Source organism: Fistularia commersonii, chromosome 10 (assembly GCF_037954325.1).
Source record: "Fistularia commersonii isolate RoL2024-O1a breed Wild chromosome 10, RoL_Fcom_v1.0, whole genome shotgun sequence".
In the NCBI taxonomy this organism is placed as follows: Eukaryota; Metazoa; Chordata; class Actinopteri; order Syngnathiformes; family Fistulariidae; genus Fistularia; species Fistularia commersonii.
In genome coordinates, this window is record NC_141293.1 from 7,372,580 (window position 1) to 7,400,079 (window position 27,500).

The window sequence follows — 27,500 nt, forward strand, 5'->3', positions numbered from 1 at the left end:
TGGCCAGTCGAGGCAGATGGCAGCCTACATTTGAGCTAGACTCTCAACAACTAGCACTTGTTCTCTAGCTATGTCATAACAATGCACCAAAGGGTTTTTGCACTCCCGCTGCGGCAATGGTCCATTCCTGGTCCTTGGCACCTAGTTCCACCCTGAGCTGAAGAAGAAACATTAGCATTCTTTCACCTGGGGGCGTGTACGCATCCATGGAGGTCTGGACCACCAGCGACCGGCGCTTTGATGGCATGGGCACTGCCATCTTCCTCTCCTTGTGCTTGGCCAGCGCTGCCTGCACCGCCTCAGTGTGCACATCTGAAAATAAAAACGCAACACATTTCAATATTTTCCCGTGATGTCCATTTAAGTCTTTCTGCAGTTTCCCCCCTGAAATGATAGCATGAGCGTGCTAGCTTGGAGATAGCCACAGCGACGCGTTTAAGAAGCATCTACTTCCTTTTCTTTGCCAGAGTACACATTATCCTAATATTTCGGCAAGCTTCTTCTTCTTCTCCTTTCGTTTTTTCCCTTCAGGGGTTGCCACCCTCGTGATCTCTGACCCTATTCTCTGTATCCTCTTTCACATCAACTACCTTTGTATCTTCTCTCACTACATCAAATCTTCTCTTCGGTCTTCCTCGAGACCTCCTGCCTGGCAGCTCCAATTTCAGCATCTGTCTACCAATTTATTTGATATCCCTCCTCTGTACATGACCGAACCATCTCAGTCTGGCTTCTCTGACCTTCTCTCCAAAACATCTAACATGTGCTGTTCCTCTGATAGACTCTTGCCTGATCCTATCCATCCTGGTCACTCCCGAAGAGAACCCTAGCATCTTCATCTCTGTGACCTCTAGCTCTGCCTCCTGTCTTTTCATCATTGTAACTGTTTCTGGGCCATCAGCATTGCTGGTCTCATTGCTGGTCTCTTCATTCTGGCTGAGAGTCTTCTATCGCATAGTATCCCTGACACTTTTCTCCACCCATTCCAACCTGCTAAAACCCGTCTATTCAACTCTTTTCCACACTCGCCGTTGCTCTGGACTGTTGACCCCAAGTACCTGAAATCCTCCAACATCTTGATTTTCACTCCCTCTAGCCTCACCCTTCCACCCGAGTTCCTCTCATTCACACACATATACTGTCTTGCTGCGACTAACCTTTATAACGCATACCTCCACCTCTCTAGACTTTCCTCAACCTGTTCTCTGCTCTCATGGATCACAATGTCATCTGCAAACGTCATGGTCCATGGAGATTCCTGTCTAACCTCATCTGTTGGCCTGTCCATCACCACTGCAAACAAGAAGGGGCTCAGAGCTGATCCCTGATGGAGCCCCACCTCCACCTTGAATTTTTCTATTACTCCTACAGCACACCGCACCACTATCTCGCAGCTTGCATACATGTCTGCACCAGTCTAACATATTTCTCTGCCACTCCAGATTTCCTCATACAATACCAGAGTCATATGCTTTTTCTACGTCTACAAAAACACAACGCAGCTCCCTCTGGCCTTCTCCATACTTTTCTATTAGCATTCCCAAAGCAAATACTGCATCTGTAGACTCTTTCTAGGCATGAAGCCATACTGCTGTTCACAAATGCTGACTTCTGCTCTCAGTCTAGTTTCCACTGCTCTTTCCCATAACTTCATTGTATGGCTCATCAACTTTATCCCTCTATAGCTGCTGCAATTCTGCACATCCCCCTTATTCTTAAAAATAGACACCATCACACTTCATCTCCATTCTTAAGGCATCTTCTCACTCTCTAAGATCCTGTTGAATAATCGAATCAGAAACTACCGCTGCCTCTCCCAGACACTTCCACAAGTATATCATCAGGACCAACTGCCTTTCCCCTCTTCATCCTCCTCAATGCCTTCCTCATTTCACTTTTACTAATCTCTGCTACTTTGTGGTCTAAAATAGTCAACTATTCTACCCTTGCCTCTCTTTCATGTTCCACATTCATCAAAGCATTCTTTGCATCTTTCCATCACTCTTCTAGCATCTGTCAATACATTTCCCTCTTTGTCCTTAATCACCCGGACCTGTTGTACATCCTTTCCATCTTTATCTCTGTTTCACCAACCTCTATAGATCATTTTTTTTCCCTACTTACTGTCCACCCGAGCATACAAGTCATGGTAGGACTTTACTTTTGCCTTTCCTACCTCTTTTTTTACCTTACATTGTATCTCCCTGTACTCCTGTCTGTTCTCTTCAGTCCTCTTGGTGTCCCACTTCTTCTTTGCTAACCACTTTCTCTGTATACACTCCTGCACTTCCTCATTCCACTACCAAGCTTCCTTATCTACTTTCCTTCCAGATGACACGCCAAGTACTCTTCTACCTGTCTCCCTGATAACACTAGCTGTTGTTGTCCAATCATCTGGAAGCTCTCCCTGACCGCCCAGAGCCTTTCTCAACTCCTCCCTGAAAACCATGCAACACTCCTCCCTTTTCAGCTACCACTACTTTGTCCTCTGCTCTGCCTTTGTCCTCTTGATCTTCCATGTCACCAGAGTCATCCTACAAACCACCATCTTATGCTGTCTGGCTACACTCTCACCTACAATTACTTTGCAGTCACTGATCTCTGTCAGGTTACCTCGTCTATACAAGATGCAGTCCACCTGCATGCTCCTACCTCTGCTCTTATAAGTTACCTTGTATTCCTGTCCTTTCTGGAAAAAAGCGTTCACTACAGCCATTTCCATCCTTTTTTGCAAAATTTACCACCATCTGTCCCTTTGCGTTCCTATCCTGTGTACCAAATCTGCCCATCACATCTTCATCCCACTTCTTCCCCTCTATTACCTTCACCAACATGCCCATTGAAGTCTGCACCAATTACCGCTCTCTCATCTCTGGGGATATTCTGCATCACTCCATCCAGCTGAATGAGAGGGTGAATGCTTATGTTTCTAAAATCTGTGTAAATGAATGAGAGAATGGTTGCACCTCTCAATATGATGTTTGATGAGAGGTCGAATGTTGTCTTTGTATATGACAGGTGAATGAATGAGTGAATGGCTGTATGCGTCTACATGACAAGTGAATGAGTGAATGAATTGAAAATTTGAAAAAACAGAATTCTTAAAGAAAAGGGAAATTTGTATATTTCGAATAGTCTCCGGTGCATCGAACACACAAACACACACACGCAAAAAGGAACTTTCCAAGGGTGTGTGTGTGTGTGTGTGTGTGTGTGTGTGTGTGTGTGAGAGTGTGTTTGTGTGTGTGTCACTCACCCGATCGGTACCGCTCGTCCCTGGAGCCCGAGGAGCGCCGGCGGTGGTATCGCGAGGACGAGGACGGGGTAACGGGGGCTCTCCTGTCCTGGCCCATGGAAGAGTCCATTCCTGGGAGATAAAAGCGGGGTTGGAACTTCTATTATCTCCTGAAGTAGAATATCGTCCTTCCGAACAAACACGAAACTCCCAAACAACCTTTTTTTTTCAAAGCCGGTTTGGTTGTTGCTGCGGTAACAGCAACACTTCCAAGGGCAAAGCCTCCCGCCATCATATGGGGGGAAATCCAATTAATGAATTATATAAATACATTAACGCCTGCTCTCATTGGATTGATTAATATTTTATTTGATGTTAACATTGTAAAAAAAAAAAAAGGAAAATGCCATCCAATCTAATTACGATATGGAATTCGTTTAGAATCAATTTAGTTGATTTTTTATTAGATTTTATTTCATTTATTTTTTTTCATTCAATAAATTACTTGAGACCCCGGTTTTGAAATAACATTTAAAGTTGTTAGAAATCACTGGGTCCTTGATTGTTAATCATCTCTTTCTGCTATATTCTTATTCCTTTGATATTTATCTATTTCTCCTGGAGGGACTTTATTATTGATCCATCCATCCATACATCTTCCCCGGCTTATCCAGAGTTGGATGGTGAGGGCAGCAGCCGGAGAAGCGAGGTCCGGACCTCCTTCTTCCCGGCCACATGGTCCAGCTCCTTTGGGGGGACCCCAAGGTGTTCCCAGGCCAGCCTGGAGACATGGTCTCTCCAGTGTGTCCTGGGTTTTTTCCCTCTGGTCTCCATCCGGATGGACATGCCCGGAATACCCCAGGAAGCGTCCAGGAGGCATCCTGACCAGATGCCCGAGCCACCTCATCTGACTCCTCTCTATGCGGAGGCACAGCGGCTCTACTCCGAGCTCATCCGAGGTCATCCCTCGGATGAGCTCGCTGCAGATGCAACAACAACCTGCCTGTCGATCTCCCGCTCCATACTTCCCTCACTCGTGAACAAAATCCAAAGGTATGGGAACTCCACCTTTTCCCCTACCCAGAGGGCGTTCCACCCACTTCCGAGTGAACACCATAGTCTCAGATTTGGAGGCGCTGATCTTCATCCCGGCGGCTTCCACTCGGCTGCAAACCGTTTTCATTGAGAGCTAGTGATCATGGCCTGATGAAGCCAACAGAACCATATCATCTGCAAAAAGTAGAGACTCTGTCCTAAGGCCACCAAACCGGATCCCGTCAACACCCTGGCTGCGCCTAGAAATTCTGTCCATAAAAGTTGTGAACAGAATCGGTGACAAGGGCAGACTTACAACCAGCAATGCGGACCAAGCTCCAACACCGATCATACAGGGACTGAACAACCTGTATGACAGGGTTCGGTACCCTATACTCCCGGAGCACCCCCCATAGGATCGCCCACAAGACACCGTTGAATGCCTTCTCGAGATCCCCAAAACACATGTAGACTGGTTGGGCAAACTCCCAGGTCCCCTCAAGGACCCTGCTGAGGGTATAGAGCTGGTCCACTGTTCCACGGCCAGGGCAAAAACCACACTGCACCTCCTGAATCCGAGGTTCAACGACCCGATGGACCCTCTTCTCCAGCACCACTGAATAGACCTTACCAGGGAGGTTGAGGAGTGTGATCCCCCTGTAGTTGGAGCACACCCTCCTGGTCTGCCAGACCAGCAGCACTGTCCCTGACGTCCACGCAATGCAGCAGAGGGATGACAGACAGGACAGCCCTACAGCATCCAAAGTCTTGAGGAACACTGGCCGGACCTCACCCCCCTCCCTCCCCAGGGCCCTGCTACTGAAGAGCTTTTTGACTGCTTCAGCAACTTCAGCCCCGGAAATAGGTGTCTGCTCTGGAATCCCCCGGATCTGCTTCTTCATTGGAGGGCGTTTCAACGGGGTTGAGGAGGCCTCGAAAGTATCCCTGCCACCGATTCACAACGCCTCGAGTTGAGGTCAGTAGCGTCCCAGTCTCACTGTACACAGTGATGACAGAGCACTGCTTCCCCCTCCTGAGCCGCCAGATAGCGGATCAGAATCTCCTCGATGCCCACCAGAAGTTGTTCTCCATGATCTCCCCGAACTCCTCCCACAACCGAGTTTTTGCCTCAGCAACCACAAAAGCCGCATGCCTACCAGTACCTGTCAGCTGCCTCCCAAGCCCCACAAGCCAGAAAGGCCCGATAGGTCTCCTGCTTCAGTTTGACTGCGTCCCTCACCGCTGGAGCCCACCAGCGGATTCAAGGGTTGCCACCCCAACAACCGCCTTACGTCCACAGCTCTGGTCTGTTCCCTTGACAATGGAAGAACGGAAAAGGCCCATTCGGACTCCATGTCCCCCGCCTTCCTCGGGACATGGTTGTAGTTCTACCGGAGATGGGAGTTGAAACTCCTTCTGACAGAGGACTCTGCAAGACGTTCCCAGCAGACCCTCAAGTTACATTTGGGTCTGTCAGGTCTGACCAGCATCCTGCCCCACCATCGGAGCCTGCTCACCACCAGGTGGTGATCAGCTAATAGCTCCGCCCCTCTCTTCACCCGAATGTCCAGGACATGCGACCGCAAGTCCAACAATACAACCACAAGGTCAATCAAAGAACTGTGGACTAAGGTGTGTTGGTGCCAAGTGCACATATGGACACCTTAATGTCAAAACATTGTGTTTGTTATGGACAACCCGTGACGAGCACAGAAGCCCAATAACAAAACATCGCTCGGGTTCAGATTGGGGGTGACATTCCTTCCAATCACACCCTTCCGAGTTGCACTGTCATTGCCCACGTGAGGATTGAAGTCTCCCAGTAGCAGGAGGGAGCCCTGGTAGGAGTGCTCTCTAGCAGCTCCTCTTGGGACCCCAAGAAGGATGGGTAAACTGAATTGTTCAGGGTGAATAGCCACACAACAGTCAGAGCCCGTCCCCCCACCTGAAGGCAGAGAGAGGCTACCCTCTTGTCCACCGGACTGAACCCCAGCATGCAGGTGCCAAGACGGAGGGCAATCAATATGCCCACACCTGCCCGGCGCGTCTCACTGAGGACAACTCCAGAATAAAAAAAGGATCCAGCCCCTCTCAAGAGGCTTGGTTCCAGACCCCACGCTGTGTGTCAAAGTTAATGCGACTACAGTATATGTCGTCGGAATCTCTCAGCCTCGCGCACCAGCTCGAGCTCCTTCCCTGGCAAAAAGGTGACATTCAATGTTCCAAGAGCCAGGTTCTGCAGCCGAAGATCGGACCACCAAGGTCCCTCGCTCCAGCTACCACCCGGCTCATACAGTATCCAAACCCCTGGCCCTTCCTGTGGGTGGTGAGCCCTGGGGAAGAGGGACCCATGTCGTTCCTTCGGGCCAAGCACCCGGCCAAGCTCCATGGGTGAAGGCCTGGCCACCGGGCAATCGCCGCCGAGCCCCGCCCCTGGGCCTGGTTCCAGAGGGGGGAACCAGGTGACCCACTTCCAGGCAAGGGAAAACTGGGACCAATGATTGTCTTCTTCATGAGGGTCTTCTGAGCCACACTTTGTCTGGTCCCTAAGCTGGGACCTGTTTGACTTGGGTGACACTTCTAGTGGCATAAAGCCACCAACAACATAGCTCCCAGGATCACTGGGATGATCCAAACCTCCAGCACGGTAAAGTGGCTACTCACAGAGGGGATTATTGATATATTATTACATTATTGATACATATTTTTTACTTACATTTATTTAAAAAATCTCATTTTTTTCCAATGGAAATTTTCCTGCTGTGGGAGGTACACACACACACACACACACACACACACACACACACACACACACACACACACACACAGATAGATATATATATATCTGTGTGTGTGTGTGTGTGGGTGTGTGTGTGTATATAATGTATAAATGTATATATGTATATATGTATTTTTATACACAAACTTCTAGGTACACATGTGTATATTTATATATATATACAGACATACACAAACACACACAACTATATTTATAAATGTATCCGGGAGTTCTGATATATATACAAGTATATTGCTAAATACATTAAATAGAGGGGGAGCTGAGCTTCAACTTTATTTTTTAAGTTTTTTATGATAATCCAGTCTTTTGATCATATATATTTTAATTATCCCTTTAGATTCTGGTTTCAATTTATTTTTTTACTATCATTATTATTCTGTGATTGATATCCTATAGATGAACACAGTAGTTTATTTGTCTTGTTAGCGCCAGTGCTAAAAAGGGCCCGCCATTACTCAGCGTGAAGGCCACGCCTAGCAAAATGCTAAAGAATCCACCTTTTCATCGCTGAAGTTCGCTGCATTGCCCTCGCAAACACCTGCCAGAAATGATGGTGTCATCTTACTGGCCAAAAGTACCACATTGTGACATTCAAGGGCAGTCTTACCTGGTGTTTGTGGGAAGTAGGTGCCGATCAGCTTGGACCGCTTTTTCTCATAGCCCTTCTGCGTGATGTCACCTGCAAAACACCGACACAGGAGGTCAACCTAGCATATCCATGGACGTTTGCACTTCTGGGCTTAGCACGGACTGGCGCTGGTGCCAGCAGGATGGTTGGAGTAAATTCCTGCAGCTCTAAAGAGGAGCCTACCGAGACTCCTTGAGGGAAGGCTCCAGCTGGAGGCATCTGCACACCTAAGAAGATGCAATGTGCTTCTCATCGCTCAAACGGAGAAGCCAGAAGAGGATGGGACTGAGCGGGAACATCAAAATAAAGATGGTGGACCGATGAAGCCAAACAGTAACGGAGGACAGAGCAGATAGCTGCGCTAACAACAATGGCAGCCATGTTTGTTTACAATTCAAGCTAATTCCATTCGCTCTGATTGGAGTCTTTTACAGGTGGTGTTGCTACCTAAATTTCTGACCTTTATTCATCCATTCATCACTTATCCTGAGAGGCGGGGCTTCACCCAGACTACACCTGTCAATCACAAGGGTCGTCCAATCATTCACTTTTTATCGCTGCCGTGCCAACATTAGCTTGTTTTACTAGTGCTCATAGTATTTCCCCTACATATTTGCATTTTTTTCTGCCGTGTTAGAAAGCAGAAGACAACAGGTGGGGAACGTGATTTCTAAGTTGTGCGGATTAAAAAAAAAAAAAAAAAAAAAAAAACAATAATAAATTTAAATAACCCAGACAAATGCCGTCAGAGCTACAGTGATCCGAGCAGCGCGGCTCTAAATCCACGGCGGATTTGTCCGACACGGGCGCCGACGTTGGCGGCACCGACTTGACAAATCCGACTTAAACAGACAACCATGAGGCGACGTGGCTCGGATCAGGAAGCGGATGGCGGACGTCATCGGTGACATCTCTGTGCGTGTGTGTTACTGGTAGCACATGGCAGTAATTAGCATGGCGGGCAGGGGATCTAACTACCCTGCAGGGAGGAGGAGCGACGGGTAAAAAGGAAAGGAGGAGGTTAAGAATCAAGAGACGAGATCCGACCTTGTCCTGCATCTGAACATCTAAACACACCAAAACACACTGAGCACACACTCTGTCCTCATTAAAATATGTTGGGGTTTTTTTCAAGCCAGGGTTGATTGAGGTTTCCAGTGGTGGCAAATTAAAAAAAAAGAAGAAAAAAACATTATTTGAATAGATAGTAGAATATTTATAATTATAGAATTATTAATATTTAATAATTGATGTAATATAATAATCAATATAAAATAGCAAATTTAAATATACTGGAAAATAAATCACAAGTAGTTAAAAATAGCTCAAAGATGTATCAAAAAATAAACAACAGTAAATGTAATAGTTAATAAAATAATGATTTGAATTAAAACTGTTAAAGATGCACAGAAAAAAATGAAATTATTATTTATTGTTATATAATATATCATTTAAGATAATATCATAATTATAATTATAATAATCAGAATATAATATGTTGAAAATAAGTAAAGAGTGAAAAGATGCAGAGAAAAAATGCAATGCAATAATATATGATCTAATATTTTGTTGCGTTGAATAATTTTAAACAAATAATAAGCTTACAATATTGAATATATATTTGAATATATGAACATAAAAAAAGCACAAAAAATGATTATCACTACAATTGTTGTGTTGACTACTTGTAAAAAATTATCATCTGAAAATATATTGAACTACATAAATAGTAAAACAGCACAAAAAAAGGTCAAAACCTGAGGACGATAATAATAATAACGGTAGTAATAGTAAACAAAATGTAATAAAATGATCTGCTCAGAAATATCAAAAGGTAAAAGTATTAATAACAATATTCATCATACACATATATATAAAATAATTTCCTGTTAGAATTCTGTGTCTCCAAAAAGTGACTTTAGGAGGACGAAGGGGAAGAGAACAGGCTCCTTCTCAACATCTCAGAACCAGAACCCCTGCCTGGTTCTTGGTCCCGCCAGGGTTGTGACCTCCCCACACTCCACACTACTTAGTGCTGCAGCCGGACCTCCACACAGACCCCCCGCCCTTATTCTAACCTCCATCCGGGCGGAGATATTCATCCCTCCTTTGCACCCTGGAGCCTTTGAGATGTCGCTATAGCAACAAGTGACGCGGCGAATGATGTAACAAACCTCGTCTGACCATCTTCTGCAACGAAACATTTGGAGGCGCTCACGTGGGCGATAGCAGTTCATCTGAGGTCAATTTTTTTTTCTTTTGTTTTGTTTTTTTATTTACGCCCTCCCCGGCAGCGTGCAGGTGCTGTGTTATTTTGTCATGACCCCCGCTGGCTTTGTGCACGGGCAGCCTCGGCAGGAATCAGTGGCACTGAAACCTCCATGACCATATACAGTATGACGAAGAGAGAGAGCGAGAGAGGGGCTAAGGGTACTAACATTAGTATGACTTAAAGGGGGGAGCAGATATTAGAAGAATGAGAAGCGCTATATAAAAAAAAGGGGGGAGGAGGGAGAGACAATAAAGAAGGAGAAAGCGTGACATTAATTCAAAAAAAAAGGGTGGGAGCTGGAAAACGAGAGGAGGAGAAGAAGAAGGAGAGGAATGTTGCATCTATACAGCTCCAAAAAAGGAGAGAGCTGGAATGATAGATGCTTGAGAACGAGGAAAGGAGGGGGGAGAAAAAGGAGAATTACAAGCGTAGAAATCCCGTTAGCTTGGGAGAAAGGGATGAAGAGGAGGGGATGAGGAGAGGAGAAGAAGAAGGAGGAGGAGGACGTGGGCTTCTATGCTACTGAGCTCCTGCAATTAAGATAACATGAAATGTCGTGATTAAAAATGAATCCCTTCATATTTCTGACCTTCCTTCAAAATGGAAGCACAAAACAAACACTGGATATTTAAATAATATTTATATTTATTTCTATTAACTTGAGAGAGGTGGATCTCCAAAGCTTCCAAAGAAGGAGTGTTTAACTCCCGACAGGTTTACTGCCCCCGGATGTCGGCTAACGGGTGAAAGCCTTTTCTGCTAAGCTAACCTGTGCTAGGCTAACCTCACTGAGCCGCAGGGCTCCTAGAGGAAAATGTGGGTCAGGATCTTTCTCACTTCTGGGACACGTTTTACTGGAAATAATTATCATAAGGGGAGGAAGGGGATTCTGCGTGGGGTTCCACAGAGTTCCTCCCGAACTCCAAACACAAGCAGAAGGTTTACTGGACACACTGCACTGTACAGACGTGTGAATGAGAGGATGAAGAACAGCAATGGCTCAAAGTTAGAGCCCTGTGGCGCCACAATCTGCCGGCGTGACCATATAAGGACATTAAAAAGTGTTGCCATGGAAGTAGGGTTTTAAAAACATACACAAATGACAGGAATGAAAAAAATAGGTATGGGAAGAGCGAATACACCCAGGAGTGAATGGTGTGTTTGCATCCGACACACGAACCGAAAGGAAACGCCCAGGTGCTCCCCTGACACACACACACACACACACACACACACACACACACACACACACACTCGGGCAGGTGTTGGAGGCAGCAGGTGTTTACAGCAGCAGCAACACGCTGAGTCAGGACCAAGGCTAGCTCGCGTTCAAGCGGTGCCTGTCGGCCATCTTGGCGTGGAGGAACCGGGGCCGGCGTGGCCCCGTGGGGTCGGTCGAAATTACAAAGGCGCAATGGAAAATTCTGCAAAACTGGTTGGTTGTCAGGCGGAACAAGGGTATTTCATCCGTCCGTCCATTAGCTACATGGCTAATCCTGCGGTCAGGGTGGCGGCGGAGACGACAGTACGGTCTATTTAAAGACGTGAAGATCAGCGAATGGGGCGTGACATGCTAATATTAACACCATCTCCAATCTGAGCGAGTCGTCCTTCAGTTCCGGTGATTAATGGCTGTCCCGCGCACGTCTGGATTAGCCCCGCTAGCTAGCATTCCAGCAAAAACCATCAGCGAGTCCATCCCTGGCGTAAATCCCCATTTACGGCGCAACAAACGTTGGGGAGTGGACTGGTCTGAAAGCAGAGGGCTCGCTAGCTAGGTGACAGACCAAGCGCTAATGTTAAATGATAGTGTCCTTATTGTTTTTGAATCGCTTAAGGACATTTCGAGATGGTCGCCATCATGGCATGCCTGGTTCAGACTGTTGATTTCAATGAATTTTGAAGAAAATCATCATTAGACTGGAGAGATTCATCCAAAAGTCCGCCATTGAGCTAATTATTATGCTAGACCCAATGTTTAAAACATTGGATGTACGTTCATCGGAACTTTCATTGAACAAAATGCTACAAGTGCTGAAAAAGAACAGTCTTGTACCTGTTGCTAGTGGTGCTAGCACACTAGCCTAGCTGCACATTTGGTCTTTTACAGTAGAAATACAAGAGGAAATTGTTTTTTCTTTTAGTCTCGTTCATTCATTCATTCATTCATTCACTCTTTCATTCATCATATATTATCCCACACAGGATACTATCCTACTGGCTGAGAGGTGGGGTCCACCCCGGACCAGTGGCCATCCACACTTTCGGGAAATTTTAGGGTCTCCAGTGAACCTCCTGCATGTTGTTGGACTGTGGGGGGAACCTGGAGAACCCGAGAACATGGAGACTCCATACAAGAAGGCCCCAACCAGGGACCTTTGGAAGAGCTAGCCACTAGCTGCAAGGAAGCTAGCGAGCCCGCTACCTCAAAGGACAGCTACACCACAACATCTGGCTTGCAGAAACCCAAATCCATCATCTGTCTGGTCCAGATGTTACAGGCGCAGGGTGCTAAAGATCCGTCCAAGCCTCACGAATTCCAACAAAACGTAAAATGCCCGGCGGTTGCAAGCTAACGTCGCAGATGACATTCCAGTCCAACAAAAGTTTCATTTAAAAAAAGAAAGCATTGTTTTTCTTTCTCAGCTGACTTCCCTTTGAGGTACCAGGGTTTGAAATACACATAGATACTACCACAAAATATACATGTATTTGTAGTATTAGCTCAACGTGTACTTTTACAAGAAGTATTTTCAGCAGCCAGTTGCAGGGATCGATAATACCCCAAAAACAGGGGTGAGGTGGAGCCAAAAACGAACAAAAAAAGAAAACTGCGGGAAATATTCACCAATTAGTTAGGTGGAGGAAATAAACTGGCGCAAACACCCACACACACACACACACTTTTGCCACGTGAAAACATCTACTCACCGGGCATGATGCTAACAGGCGGCGGGCAGAGGAGACCGACGCCGCCGCAGTCAAACTCGACTTCATGCTCCTCTCTGGCGAGGCTGCGGTCCCGCTCGCTGCTCGCCGTGTGAAAACACTGGCTACTTATTCCCCCAGCGGCGGCAGCCGCGGCACACACGCTCAGTTAACACACACACACACACTCTCTCACACACAAACAGCAAGAACAAACGGCTTCTCAGAGAGGAGCAGGTCGACCTACTCCTCTGTAGACGGCTTGTCTGCTGACATTAAGCCACGGATGCTGTCTTTGTTGTAGGGGAGAGGAACACACACACACACACACACACACACACAAACACAGACACAGGAGGGGGGGGGCTTGTGGATTGGTTGGCAGTTACTTTCCCCTCTCAGTCTAGGAGGGGACAAACTATTTCCAGCCCCCCCAGCCGTGCACGTCCCCGCCATTGGTACGGTCCGCCCAGCCGCGATATCAGCAAAAGAAACTAATTGGTGCGTTCGGCGGATGGTTTGACGGCGCGGTGAGACGAAGGACACACACAGACACACACAGACACACACCTCGCTTTGGTCCGCATAGACCCTGAATGCAACTTTCCATCTCTCACGGTTACTATGGTAATGAACAGCAAGGGTCAGGGTGAGACGCTGAGATGTGGTGATAATGACGTGTTCTCTACAATAATAATAAATAATAATAATAATAATAATAATAACTATTATTACTATTATCATCATTATTATTATTATTATTATCTGATTGAAAATACATAAATAGATGAAGAAAAAATGTAAAAGCTAATGATATTAGAATATTCTGCTGCTTATCCTACAAGGAAACCGGAGAACTCGGAGGAAACCCACACAGACACGGTGAGAACATGCTAACTCCACACACGTCCACAACGTCCCCTTGTCGGAATCAAACCATGGTCCTTCGTGCTGTGAGAACGAAGCACTAACAACCGGTGCCACTCACGGTAATAATAGCACTAATAATAACAATATGAATAAAATGGTCTGTTTAGAATATTTTGAAAATAAGTAGACAGAAGGGATAAGAATAATAATAATGTTGGTCATGGCGACGATAATAAAAAATACCATAATAATAATAATAATACTAACAATTGAAATAATAACAATAATATAAAATTGACCTGCTTGAAAATAAACTGTAATAGTTGAAAAAATATTGATAATGATCATAAAACAAGAATGACGATTATTATTATAATAATGAAAAAATGAAAAAATACTATTAAAAATAACTCATAATAATGTTAATAATAATGAAAATAAAATTTCAATTAAAAACATGTAATTAAAAAAAAAAAAAAAAAAGTTCAAACAAGCATGTTCTTCATCAAAAGTGTTGTTCAGAACGTTGCCATGCAGTTTGAACGTTCTATCCTCCGGACGACTTCCTGACCGTCTTCCACATGTTTAAGTGCGAGAAGAAATGACTGAAACCCGATTCTCTCCGCTGGGTTTGGAGTGATAAAAAAAAATCCCCCTGCGTCGACAACACCGTGTCCAAGCAAATTGACTTTCACGGAGTTTATCGCCATTGAAACCTCGTGGGGCAAAGTTCCCAGCCATTAGTCAAAAAGCAGGGCATCCCCAATAATCCCGCAGCTCAAAAAAAAACTTCTGTCGCTAGCAGCGAGGAGTCATGTGGGAAAATTAGCATTTGCAGTGCATCTTCGTTTGTAGTTCTTTTGTTGTGTTTGCAGTATAGATCCTTTTAATAGCCTTTGGAGAAAATGTTTGTTGTAATTATTCAATAAAGTTCAGCGTGGCGAGAGACAGGGGGGGAGGTTCAAAAGTACTGCTTTAGTCGCTAGCAGCTAAGTGTTGCGTGGCAAAGGGAGCCTTTGAGCTCCATATTGGTTTCTAGTTCTTTTGTTGTGTTTGACTTAAATACTTTTATTGGCCTTTGAACTAAATATTTTGTCGCAATTACTCCACATATGAGGGTGGGGGGTCAGGGGGACAAAACTAGCGCCTCTGTGGCTAGCCGCAAGGCATTACATAGTAAAAAGTGAGCCTTTCCACTGCAATCTTGTTGTAGTTCTTTTGTTGTGTTTGCAATATAGATACTTTTATTAGCCTATGAATTAAATATTTTGTAGTAATTATTCTATATATGATGCCGGGGGGGTGGGTAGGACAACACTAGTGCTTCGGTCGCTAGCAGCTAACTGTTGCATGGTAAAGGAATCCTTTGTGCTGCATTCTGGTTTCTATTTTTTTTTGTTGTTTTTGAGTAAAAATTCTTTCATTAGCCTAAGAATTAAATATTTTGTAGCAACTATTCAATATTTATGGGGGGCTCAAAACTAGCACTTCAGTCACTAGTAGGTAAGTGCGATGTGGTAAAGTGAGTCTTCCCCTGCAACCGAATTGAAGATCTATCGTTGTGTTGCAGTATGAATACTTTTATTACTTGCTCTTTCATTGTTTACTGAGATACCTGACCTGATCAGTGCCTGTTGAGCACTAGGCAGCGCTAGCATCGGTGCTAAGCGACCATGATGTAATGCAGTACTAAGCGACACGTCAAATTGCACGAGTGCTGGCAGCTTGCCGCTGTGTTTACATTTAGCTTTAACTGACACAAACTGGTTTTAGCCCAAGGGGGGAAGCCAGTGGGAAAAACAGGCCGAGCAGCGAACGAGTGTTTGTTTTGACTTTGTAAAAGGTGCGTTTTCAGCAAGTTTGTCCGAAACTGTTGAGTCGTCCTCGGAGGAGGTTGAGATCCCAAACCTCCTGACCTACACCGCAAACATCTTGGAATTCCTTCTCCTTCTTTTTAATTGTGTTTCCCTGCAATCCGACACGGCACCGTGCGGCTATTTAACACGTCGGGGGTCGGCAGTGGGTTAGTCCACCCGAAACAGCTGACGGAGTTTAATCTGATACCGGAATCCAAAGCGTTACTATGGCAGGAGTCAAATCCACCCCCCATCCCTTCTCCACGCTGACGCTGCTTCTGATTCATCAGAAAATGCACTCCAGTGACCGCATCGCAGCCTGGAAAAGACTCTGGACCAAAGCAAACAAGCGCCGATAGAAAGTATTTCTCACTCCGGAGGAGTGCGAGGGGGGCATTAAACACAAGCCTCGGCCTTACGCCCAGCGGCCTTGCTTTTATTTTGGAAATCTCCCACCTGGAAGTGCCTGGGCCGAGTATTGGTTGACATCGGAAAACACAGTCTCGTGTTCAAGGCTAAAGTGGCTAATGCTAATTGTAAACAACAGCGGCATTAAATATAGACAGGTCCAATGAGTTCCACATGCAACCTGAGACACATTATTCATGCATTCATATTCCACACGGTTTGTTGAGCAGGCAGGGTCACAGGTGGCAGTAGCCAATCCCAGCTGAACCCAAGGCAAAAGGCGGGGTTTAACCCCGACTGGACAGCTATCAAAGCACAAAATATAAGGTGCTTTACTACAATACACTGGGTTGTCGTGGTGATTCCATCAGTGATAGTACCTGGAACCTGGGACTTCTTTAGTACCTGGTCCTTCTTTAGTACCCTGTATCTCATGAGTATCTTGTACCCTGTATGTCTCAAGTCCCTGGTACTCCTTCAGTACCTAGTATCCTATACCTTTTTGGTCCAGGGCACTTCTTTAGTATCTTTGTACCCTATATTTTTCTAGTCCCTGGTACTTCTCCAGTCCATGGTACTTTTTTATTACCTTGTACCCTCTCTTTCTCTAGTCCATGATACTTCTTTAGTAACCGGGACTTCTTTAGCACCTGATCCAGTGAGCTTCCGAGGAGGCCAAACAAACCTGAAGCATGGCTTCACCAGACTGCCAGAGAATGGTGTTTACGAAGCACGGCACTTGAGGCTATAACCAAACCCACCATCTTTAAAAGAACCAGCTGGAGCGCAACATGCTAGCATGGATGCTAGTATGTAGCCTCCTCCAGCTCCTCTCTGGCTTTGTGTGACAAAAAGCTGCAGACGGAGCTCCACCATCGCCGCCTCCATTGTTTATATGTCAAGCAGATAACCACATCACACCAGTTTGATACCGTACTGCGACAACCACACCCAGATGGAGTCGAGTCAGGTAGTATGGTCTTGGCTCACAATGAACATCAACAGAGCAGGGACTGTACAGGGTACCAGGTACTAAAGAGGTACAAGGTACTGTGCGGTAGAAGTACAGTGTACCATGTACTATCCTCAATGGAAACCCAAAAGAACCCAGTCGAGTCGAGCCACGCTCGAACTCTGTCTTGGTAGAACCGCTGAAAGAGTCCCGATCCCCTCCTTTTCCTGTTTTCCCTGAATCTCCGACATTTACTTCTTGCACTTTGTTGGCGTTTCCTTGACAAGTCTTGTTTTAATTCATCGGATGTTTCCGATTAGCTCGGGTCCACCATAAAGTCATCCAAATACACTCACAGTGAACATGCTGCTTTAAGATTTTAGCTAGCGCAAGGAAGTGTCTCAGCTTGATCTGGATGTCGAAGCCGTAGCTTAAGTTACAAGGTCAAGACTAGACATTTTTCGGGTTGAATATGAATGGGCTCCTTCCTTTTGTTTGCGCCAGGACCTTCTCTGCCGCAGGCAAACGGAGGAAGAACATGTGTTCCCCAGCTGACGGACAGAAATCAGAGCAGACGCCATGGCGTCCGACGAGCACCCGCCGCATCAAACCTCCTTCCTTCCATCGCTTTTGTAGCCTTGCGACCGCAACATCTTCAGCGTCGACATAAGACGTCTACGGCAAACCCCCGACTTCTGGTTTCCTTCCTGCCGGCGGGACATTGTCGCAACGGCAGGCATATGGAATGTTGAACTACCTTTGACAAAAAAAGCCAACACTTCTCCTGGAAACCATAAGAGGGCAACAACATGCAAGGCCAACACAATCTCACTTGTTCACTTGTTTTTATGATTGTATGATCAGACACGGAGGGCCGCAAGGAAACATTTCATCTCCTAGAAATCAGAAAAAAAAAAGCGCCAAATGCCTGTTTCGTCATTCATTCATTCATTCAGTCAGTCAGTCAGTCAGTCAGTCAGTCAGTCAGTCAGTCAGTAATTCATTCATTCATTCATTCGCTTTACCTCTTAGGGCAACAGGTGCTTTGGACCTTGTGTATTTGTGAAAATAATAGTATATGACTTTTGGAGTTGAATAGAAGTACTGGATGTAATTTATATATATATACATATATATGAATGTGTGAATGTTTTGTGAATCTCTATATGATGTGTGAATGAATGAGTGAATGGTTGCATGTCTTCTATGTGGCCCTAAACCCAGACCTCTCGGCCAATCACACCTGGGATAGGCTCCACCAACCTTCAGTGGTATAGGTACTGAATGAATGAATGAATGAATGAATAGCTATAGCTTCTTTTTGAGTGTTGTGAACTATCCCTTCATCTAAACCATATATATATATGTACCTGTATATATATATTCATTTATATGTATAATTTTCATTTCATTTCATATAAAACAACCCAAACAGGTAATCCGTGGGTTCCTGTCAGCAGCTGAAGAGCTGTGCGAGCACACACACACACACACACACACACACACACACACACACACACACAAAAACACGCTGTTTGAAATCCAAACACCATCCAAGATTTTTCTGTGGTCCAGGTGTGAAACTCAGCACAAAGAAAAATAAAAATAAAGAAGTCCTCCACATCAATGAAGTCCTCCTGCAATAACCCCCCCCTCCACGCCACCGCTGCCACTCACCGTCTCGTGGGGGGTTGCTGGCTGGGCATAATGTGTTTGTCACGGCGAGGACCCAATGCAGGCCACCGCTATGTAATAAAGGCCTATCAAGTCAATATGATTACCGCTGGCTAATCAATTTCGCTTTATTTTTCTTTTTTTTTTGAATGCTCTATTTGCTTTTCTCCTCTGTGAAAGCACACTTATTTTAGATTTTTAGAAATTTCAATTTATAAATAAAAACGACTTCGATCACAAAATTGAATTGCCAGCGAGCGCCGTTTACGCATTAAAAAGGATAGACATCGGCTGCGAATCGCTCTCATTGAAATGGGATGGAAATAAAATGAAAAAAATAAAATAAATACATCAAATAAAAAGAAATTGAATTAAAATTAAAATTTAAATGACTTTTTCAGAAGGTGGGACTGAACTGATGCGTCACGTTTCATACAAACTCCATCCCCGCCGTGGACCCCCTCCATGGAGGGATTCTTGGGCAGTCAGGGCTGCTGTAACCTAGTGTGTGTGCACGAATAACCCCTCTGCAACATCCCATCGTGCATCTCCTAGGAAACAGCGAGTAAGCAGTGAATTGGATTTAAAGGGGTGTAGTTGTAAATGTGTCAACCAGGGCGGCGCTATATAGCAAAGATCTTCTTCAATCAGTCACGGGTGAAACACTGAAAAATGTATTCACTGTACTTCATGTACTTCATTATCCCCCCCCACACACACACATGCACACACGTGCACACACTTACACACACTCTTATGATAAAAGGCCTCACAGGAAGTTCTGGAAGCAGCCAATCAGGCTGGCAGGTGCAGATACTAAACCGAGCCCACAGGAACATCCCCATGGCAGCCTCCTCTGCTCACACACAGACACAGGTGTGTGCACACATACACGTGCACAAAAATATTTGTGTTTATAATCTTTGTCACCATTTTTCAAACCCCAACCCCTCCAAAAATTGTTTTCAATTTCAAAATGAAAGAAAAAAGAAAGAAAGAACGTCCACCTGCCACCACCTGCTCCTCCACAGCGGCAGCGGAGGGGACACCAAAAGAAGACGCTTCCCGCTTTTCACATCAACCAGCTGCAATCTTGAGGAGGAGGAAGAGGAAGAGGAGGAAGAGGCGAGCGCAGAAATCTGGCGCTGAGAGACGGCGTCCTGGGAGGGGTCGGGTGGGGAGGAGGAGGAGGGGTTTGCGTCTGAGCGCAGCTGCCGTGGGTGCGGATCTCCGCCTTTTTTGCTGATGATGTGGTGCTGTTAGCTTCACCCAACCGGGATTTGCAGCTCCATTGGAATGAGGATCAGCACCTCCAAACTCGAAGATGGGGGAAAAAAAAGTGGAGCGGTTTCTCCAAGTCAGGGAAAAAAATCCTGCACCCAAATGGAGCTCAAGTATCTCAGGTCTCAGAAGCTTGGGAAGAATGGAGCAGGAGACTCTGCATGGTGCTGAAGAAGAAGGAGCTGAGCCAGAAGCTAACGTTCCAACCCTCACCTCTGGTCAGAAGCCACAATGAGATTCCTCTTCGGCTATCCAGGAGGAGCTCAACTCCCTTCCAGCATCTGGAGGAGCCATTTGAAGAGGCTACATCTGGTAAGGATGCATCCTGGACGCTTCCCTAAGGAGGTGGTCCAGGGACGTCCCACCAGGAGGAGATTCCAGGACGCACTGGAGGGACTATGTCTCTGAGCTGAACACCTCAGAAATCGCCAAACCGGACTACAGGATTGGAGGACAGAGCGGCAACAACTGCTAGGGCCATGTTTGTTTACCCTCTAAACCGTGGCTCTGGTGATGCGTTCAGGCTTCTTTTAGTTTAGTCTTTTAGTTTTTCCTGGCTAACCGAGCAGAATTCCATATTAATATGTAGAGGAAGTAGACAGGGAGTGGACCGCCATCATCACGGGTCCGCCGCCGCTAGCAGTGTTTAATCCTGGCGGATTATCTCCACACACATAATCCGCTCGTCCTGTAAATCAGCACAGAGTAGCAGCCGTTCACACCCATGATGTGGCAGGTCGCTGGCGCCAGCTGCCATATGCTACGCTACACGTGCTAACCATGAAAACACTGGCAAAACAAAGAATGCATACAAGAATAATTAAACATAAAGAAACATGATAACAATATCGTGTTATATGTAATAATAACAGAAACCTGAGAGGTTCCTCTTTGTTTATGTCATTAGCCTGACTCAGACCCCTGGAGGACATTTATTAATTCACTTAGTATCTATAACACTTCGTCCTGGATCCAAGGTTGCAGCTGTCATTGCGCGAAAGTTGGGGTTCACTCTGAATCCAATCTTCGGTTATACAACCATTCACACCTCATACATAGAAACGATTCCCCCTCTCATTCTAGTCAGAATCCTCTCGAGATGTTCGGAGGATGTAAAAGGGATCCCGCACGTTTTAGGTAAAAAGATCCGATAGAACGATTTCCGATTGGTTTGGATCAAACCATTTGTGTTTTGACAGCCTACAGCTCAGCTCCTTCCTGTTCAGGAGGAGTTCAGGCTTTTGCTGCAGGCATGCTAACCGAGGCGGGGTAATTCCTCCAGAAGAGGACCGGCGAGACGATCATCCCCCCATCTTGCCAACGCCGCCCCACCCAGAGGGCCCCCGAGCAGACGAGGCCCAGAGGAAATACCAGTATGTGCTGCTAAAACAATGTGGTTTCAATTCCATGAGGCGTTCAGGCTCTGTGTTCCTCCCCCGGATTCTCTGTTGACAAACCTCCTCCTTCATCGCCCATCCGTGTCGCTACTTCCTCCCTCCGCTGAAAGTATTTGACCACTGCCACGCGACTGGACATACCACCAACCCTCACTGCAGCCGCCACCATAGCCGGGAACCCCCACCCAAATCCAACAGGGCTGAAAACGTAAAAAATTATATGCTGACGGCGGGGGACGAATAGAACACAACGCTCGGGGGACACGGCGTCTACCTCCGGCCAGGAGAAGATTAACCGGGGACCTCCTCCTCGCTCACCAGATACAAGTGTCACCTTCCAAGAGGCTTTTCTGTTTCCTATGTTACATGGAGGCCTTGAAACCAACGACCCAACGAGGTCGAAGGCATGACGTGACCACAGACACCCCGCTGTGAAGCACTGCTAACTACTGAAACGAGGGGTGAACCCATCTGAGTATGTGCTATGGGACTTTTTCATCATCTTACAAGAAGCGATGACAAACTCCATCTTTCTTATCCTCTTCGTTTTTTTCTGAAAGGTTGCCAGCAGCATCTTTGGGACAACTTGGAATAGTCACTTAGACGTTCTCCACTTATGTAACACCTTCATAGCACTAAACCCAGGATCTGCAAACCCGTGGCTCCCTGTGGCTTTTGAAAATAACGAACGAGTATTGTTTAAAATGTATTTTATTTTAGTTCGGTCATTTTTAAAATGTCATTTTAAATTTGGAGATTATGGCGGTCTTGTACCATCTAAATAAAACATGTTAAAATGTTTTTGTCGCTCTTAATGAGCGACTGCACGCGCTAGTAAAAGGATGACAGCACACAGAGAGAGGAAGGCATTTTTGGTTTGCTGCCGATGGATAATTCTAGTTTTTTTTTTCACAAATACAAGAAGACTCAAATAGATATTAAGTATTTTGTTAAAAAGTAACCTTCAACCCACTATTTTTTTTTCGGCGCTCAAAATATTTTGTTGCATGCAGAAATGTCTAAGTTAATTTTCTCTGCAGTTACTCGTTGATTTAAAATAATGCAACATATATTTGGTAATGGCAAAAAAAAAAAAAAAAAAACAATATATGCCATGTTCATTTATTTTAAATTTCAAAAGGGTTGTGTGGCTCCCGGTGTTTTCTTTACTGTGGGGAAGCAGCTCCAAATGGCTCTTTGAATGGTAAAGGTTGCCGACACCTGCACTAGGGGCACTTTGGTATGGAGCGAGGACTTTTTCGTCATCTTGCAGGGGGCAATGATGGACTCCATCCATCTTATCCTTGTTTTGCCTATAAGGTTGCCGGCAGCACCTTTGGTAAGAAAACTAGTTGGGGTATACTAGTGGGGTGGGGCGCCCGCTCTACCAGCTGAGCCACAGCCGCAAAACTTTTCAGAAATTTTTTCCGTTTAAATGATATAAATGGAAAAACATTGTCCGGGGCACGGTGGACCGTAGCCAGCCTGCTGCGATGGCTCATTGGATGCTTCATCAAAACACAAATCCATCGGCGACGTTTGACCGGGAAAAAAAAATGGCAGGTACAAACAGTCAACTGCCAAAGAGCTACTCGGGTACTTGTGGCTTGCATGCAGGACTACACAGACATACGGGGATCCAGGTTTCTCCAGGAGAACATGGTCGGTTCAGTGGGTGCCCATGTACTGGAACCTCGGGAGACGTTCTCCGAGGAGCCGGGGGAGGAACCGGGCCTTCGCCGTGGATGTTGGCTTGACAGGAGGTCAGACTGTGATGGGGTAGGGGGGTCTCTAGCGCTCACTCCCCTGGGAACAGGGGGCGAGGGGGGGGTACAGCGAAGGCAACATCAGCCAGAGACAGGCCGACTCTCCAGTTGGATGCGTTTGAAAAACCTGAAGCAGGGATGTTTGAATACAGGCATTGGTTTATTTGACTCACAGGTCGGATGTTCAACATTAAAATGAGGACGTCGGAATGTACCATTGGATGGAAGGATGGGGACTCAGCAAAAGGGAATGCAGAGGACAGAAGGTATCTCCTTACCGAAATCTGCACTTGACGGGAAGAAAAGGATTCCATCGTTTTGTAAGCCTTATATAAGTGTTTAATAACTGTTTTGAAACACGCAACAGCGCAGACACTTGGAGGATGTCACCCTTGGTCTGAGCCGGAATAAACGAGGAGAGACGTCTCGTCGGGTTCCTTCCCGCTCCGTAACGCCGGAGATCTTAATAACGCCACTTTGGATTTCGGAGAAGGGATCCCGTCCAGGATATTGGGAACCCAGATGCCTCAGCTATGCCTTAATAATAGTAGCAGCAGGTTACACACACACACACACACACACACACACACACACACACACATACACACACAGCTGGTGCTTAACCACCTCTGTTGACCCCAATCGTTCCAACGATACAGATTGGGTTTCCACAGCATCTGTGCCGGCCACGTGTGTGTGTCTGTGTGCGCGCGTGTGTGTGTGTGTGTGTCTAACATGGCTAATATGGCTGATGCTCAACAGGCACGCACACACACACACACTCGGCGACATTGATTTAAAGCGCGGGGCGGCCGACTCTCAGAGATCAACACACCAAATCCCCGTTTGACCTGCTGACGGAGCAGCTGGAGACATAATCACACCTCCGTCCGCGGGGTAATTAGGGATGGACAGAGCGCACCACGACACCGGACGGAGGGAGAGCGAGAGGGAAATTGTTCATACCACTGGGGTGTGAATTTGTGTAATTTTGGGCTTCAATCTTGATAGATGGATGGACAGATGGACGGACGGACAGACAGACGGATAGATCTTCCAAAAATACACAACCTGCTACTTGTTTTTAGCTGAGCGAGCGTGTTTGGGCAGACGACGAGGTAGGGCTAACAAAGAGGCGGGTCTACAACAGGAGCATTACATTCGTAAACAGAAAGAGAGGGCGGTGTTTTTCAACATTCAGTCGCATCTCCATGGAGACCGAATGCAAAGATCATGAATATCCGGTTTCCATGTGGACGAGGACTCCATTTCCCATGATTCACTTCGGCTGCGAGAAGGAACCACAATACAAACTGAGGGAAAAAGGAGTTCAGCATTTAGAATTTTGGTTCAGCTAACACGATAAAGCGACGAGAAGTTCGACTAACCGTCGTCTTTCATCGCTGTCCGTCCAAAACACACTTGTTGCCACGGGCGACGCCGCTTTCGCCACCCTAGACATCCCCTCTGTCCACCACTTCCTGCGTCCGTCCTCCCTCGGCAGACGTATGGACTGACACCCCTGTCTGCATCTCGCCACTCATTTACATTTAGATGAGCCCATTAAGACCCGGAAACCACACACACACACACAGACACACAGACACACACACACACACACACACACACACACACACACACACATAAAGATGCCGCACCGGACTGCTGCTCATCGTTAGCAGGGTGGACGCCAATGCGTTAGGTGCTAATGCTGCAGCTGCGTTCGACGTCTGGAGTCGATTCGATCCACCTTCCATATTGGCGAAATCTCTCGGCTACACGTCTTTTTTTCCCCCCAAGATGGCTGCTGTGGCCTCTGAACATGCTGGCGCCGTCCTCCAGTTGGGTAAACAACACATTAGTTTATTGACGCATCATTCCGGGAACTGATTAAAAACAAATGCTGGCTACGAGCGATTAGCGCCAGGTCACCTACGGAAATTGTTATTCTCTCAGTTGCGAGCGCTAGCTGGTTCAATTCACAAGCTATCCCTGACCTGCCGAAGTGCTCTTGAGCAAGGCAACCTAACTGCACTGTTTAACTGAACGGGACTAAATAAAGAGCTTCTTTCTTCAACTTCTTAAAGAAAAGATGACTTTTAGATCTGAAAGCTGATTCGCTGGATCCGGGGAATGGATAAACATGTGATTTGCATGCAATTGCAATGCCAAGAACTACAGCATTGTACGGTAACCATACTGCCAGGAGCCACTGGGGGTTCAGCGTCTTGCCCCAAAGACATTTCAGCACAAAAAATTTGATGGAACCGTTTAACCATCAGCTCGACATAGCTAACTGGAAAACTGAAAATTAGCCAATTAGCCACTGGCACAACAAGAGCTTTTCCAGAGATCATCCTTGATGCACATGGTTCCTGTGACTTTAAATAATCAATCGATCTTTTCCTTCCTAGCATTGGCTGAGAACTCCAATCAAAACTTCCCTTGAAACCCGACGGAGAAGCAGGCAGATTTTTCTCGATCATCATTTTCCCGACTGTCCTGTTGCCTCCTATGCAGGGGGAGCAATTTAGAAAGACCGCTGAACAGCTGAAAGGGAGGAGACGTCATCTCTGCCTCACAGCGATGCCTGTTTTTAGCACAGTGGCGGGTTCGGGCCGGAGACAAGTCGGGGCTCGAAGTGAAATATTCTGCCAAAGTGGGTCCGGGACTCATCTCCGAGGGATCCCTGAAGCCTCGCCGTACCAGGAAATCACAAACTGGGGCGAGATATAAAACGGGAACAGCATGATGACCGTCAACCCCCACTAAGATCAGCGGGTGGAACAATGCTCAAGATGTTTTACAGCGAAAAGAGCAGTTTGTTTTGGAGGAAATGGGACCGGCTACACCAGACGGCTAGCAGATGGTCGCCTTGATTTAAAAAGCAAATGTACTTCAAACACAGCTGTAACATATATACATATACGTGGTGTGTGTGTGTGTGTGTGTGTGTGTGTGTCTGGTGGTATGTATGCCTTGGGGTCCCCCAGCAGCTGTGAAACCGCGACAATGCTAACGTAAGGGGAGATCTACTCGCTCACAATCACTCCCCTGCGCTAGTTAGCCACAAACATTAGCATCGGCTTCATTCTGTTCCATTAGTTTCATACCCGTTTACACACACACACACACACACGCACACACACATACACACACACACACTTCTTCAGCACCTTTAGCTCCAGCAGGCCAAACACAAAACTCATGCTAAACTAGGGACAAACAAATAAACAAAAGGAATCGTTGTCTTGCGAGCCTCTCGCGGCTCCCACAGACAGTGCTTTTGTACTCCGCTTTATATTTCCTGTCGCCCTTCTTTTAAAATGCCGTGTATCTGGTGCAAGAGGAGGAAGAGGAGGAGGAGAAGAAGAGGCAGAGTGGAAAGAGAGTAGCTCAGGTTTCATTGCATACCCTACATGAGTAAAATGCCAGGGAGGCTGGCTGCTCCCCCTGCTAGCTCCCCACCATGAGTGTGTGTGTGTGAGTGTGTGTGTGAGTGTGTGTTATGTTCCTCCTTTTTTTGCAGTGACTTACAGAAGAACAACCGTCTGTCCAGGGTTTTTTTTTCATGTCCTGGAAATGGCATTCAACCCGCAGGGTATCTCGGGGCTGCTAGCAAAGTGGAGCTAACGTGTGGAGAAGCTCTGCTAGCCAGATGTTCGCCGCTGTTTACACATATTTTTATTTTTCCCTATTTTTTTCTATAAGATCATAAAAACCCAATGAAACAACCCTCACGATGAAACAACCCCCCCCCCCTCCCTTTCCAGCGGCTCGTGACGTTCACGCCAGCAACCGATTGGACCCGGCGCCGAGACGTCACCTTGACGACCGGGCCTCGCAGCAGCAGCTGCTCCATTTCATGCTCAGAGGAAGGGAAAAAAACTAGAAAAGCAAATAAAATAAGGCTGATCGATGGAGGAGGGAAATGACAGAGAGAGAGAAAGAGAGAGAGAGAGAGAGAGGGATGGAGAGCAGCTGCCATGATGATTGTTGCTGCGCTCGCCATGGCAACGCCTTGCCTCGCCAATCGGGATGCAGACAGCAGAGGAATGTGAGAGTGTGCGTATGTGTGTGTGTGTGTGTGTGTGTGTGTGTGTGTGTGTGTGTGTGTGTCTGGACCGGCAACAGGTGGTGAATCAGCCGCCGTGAATCAGAAATGCATCTTCATCCCAGGATGAACTGGGATGAAGGGGCGGGGCTTAACCTGGACCGCTCACCTGTCAATCACAGTGTCGGCCAACCATTGGTGACTGACGCGACTTTTGAAATGCACACACACACACACACAGCTCTAGGAGCCAGTGACAACTAATTCTGGTCAATAATAATAATTTATCCTTTATTAATCCCTCTTGGGGAAATTCGTTCTCTGCAATTAACCCTTACTGAAAG

General features: G+C 46.3%; 1 protein-coding gene across 5 annotated transcripts in view; it reads right to left on the reverse strand.

Annotated features, from left to right (window-relative positions):
* LOC147230221 (disco-interacting protein 2 homolog C) overlaps window positions 1–27,500 on the reverse strand; it is a 131,249-nt gene that overhangs the window by 55,199 nt on the left and 48,550 nt on the right. For 4 of the 5 annotated variants that reach the window (XM_086153477.1, XM_086153475.1, XM_086153473.1 and 1 more), the window contains exons 2-4: window positions 7,678–7,749; window positions 3,257–3,367; window positions 187–312 (exon numbers count right to left, since the gene is read on the reverse strand). In XM_086153477.1, the coding sequence (XP_086009603.1) occupies window positions 187–312; window positions 3,257–3,367; window positions 7,678–7,749 (309 nt within the window). Of the gene's footprint in view, window positions 1–186; window positions 313–3,256; window positions 3,368–7,677; window positions 7,750–12,901; window positions 13,112–27,500 lie in introns of those variants that run through there. The other variant, XM_086153476.1, reaches the window with a different exon arrangement.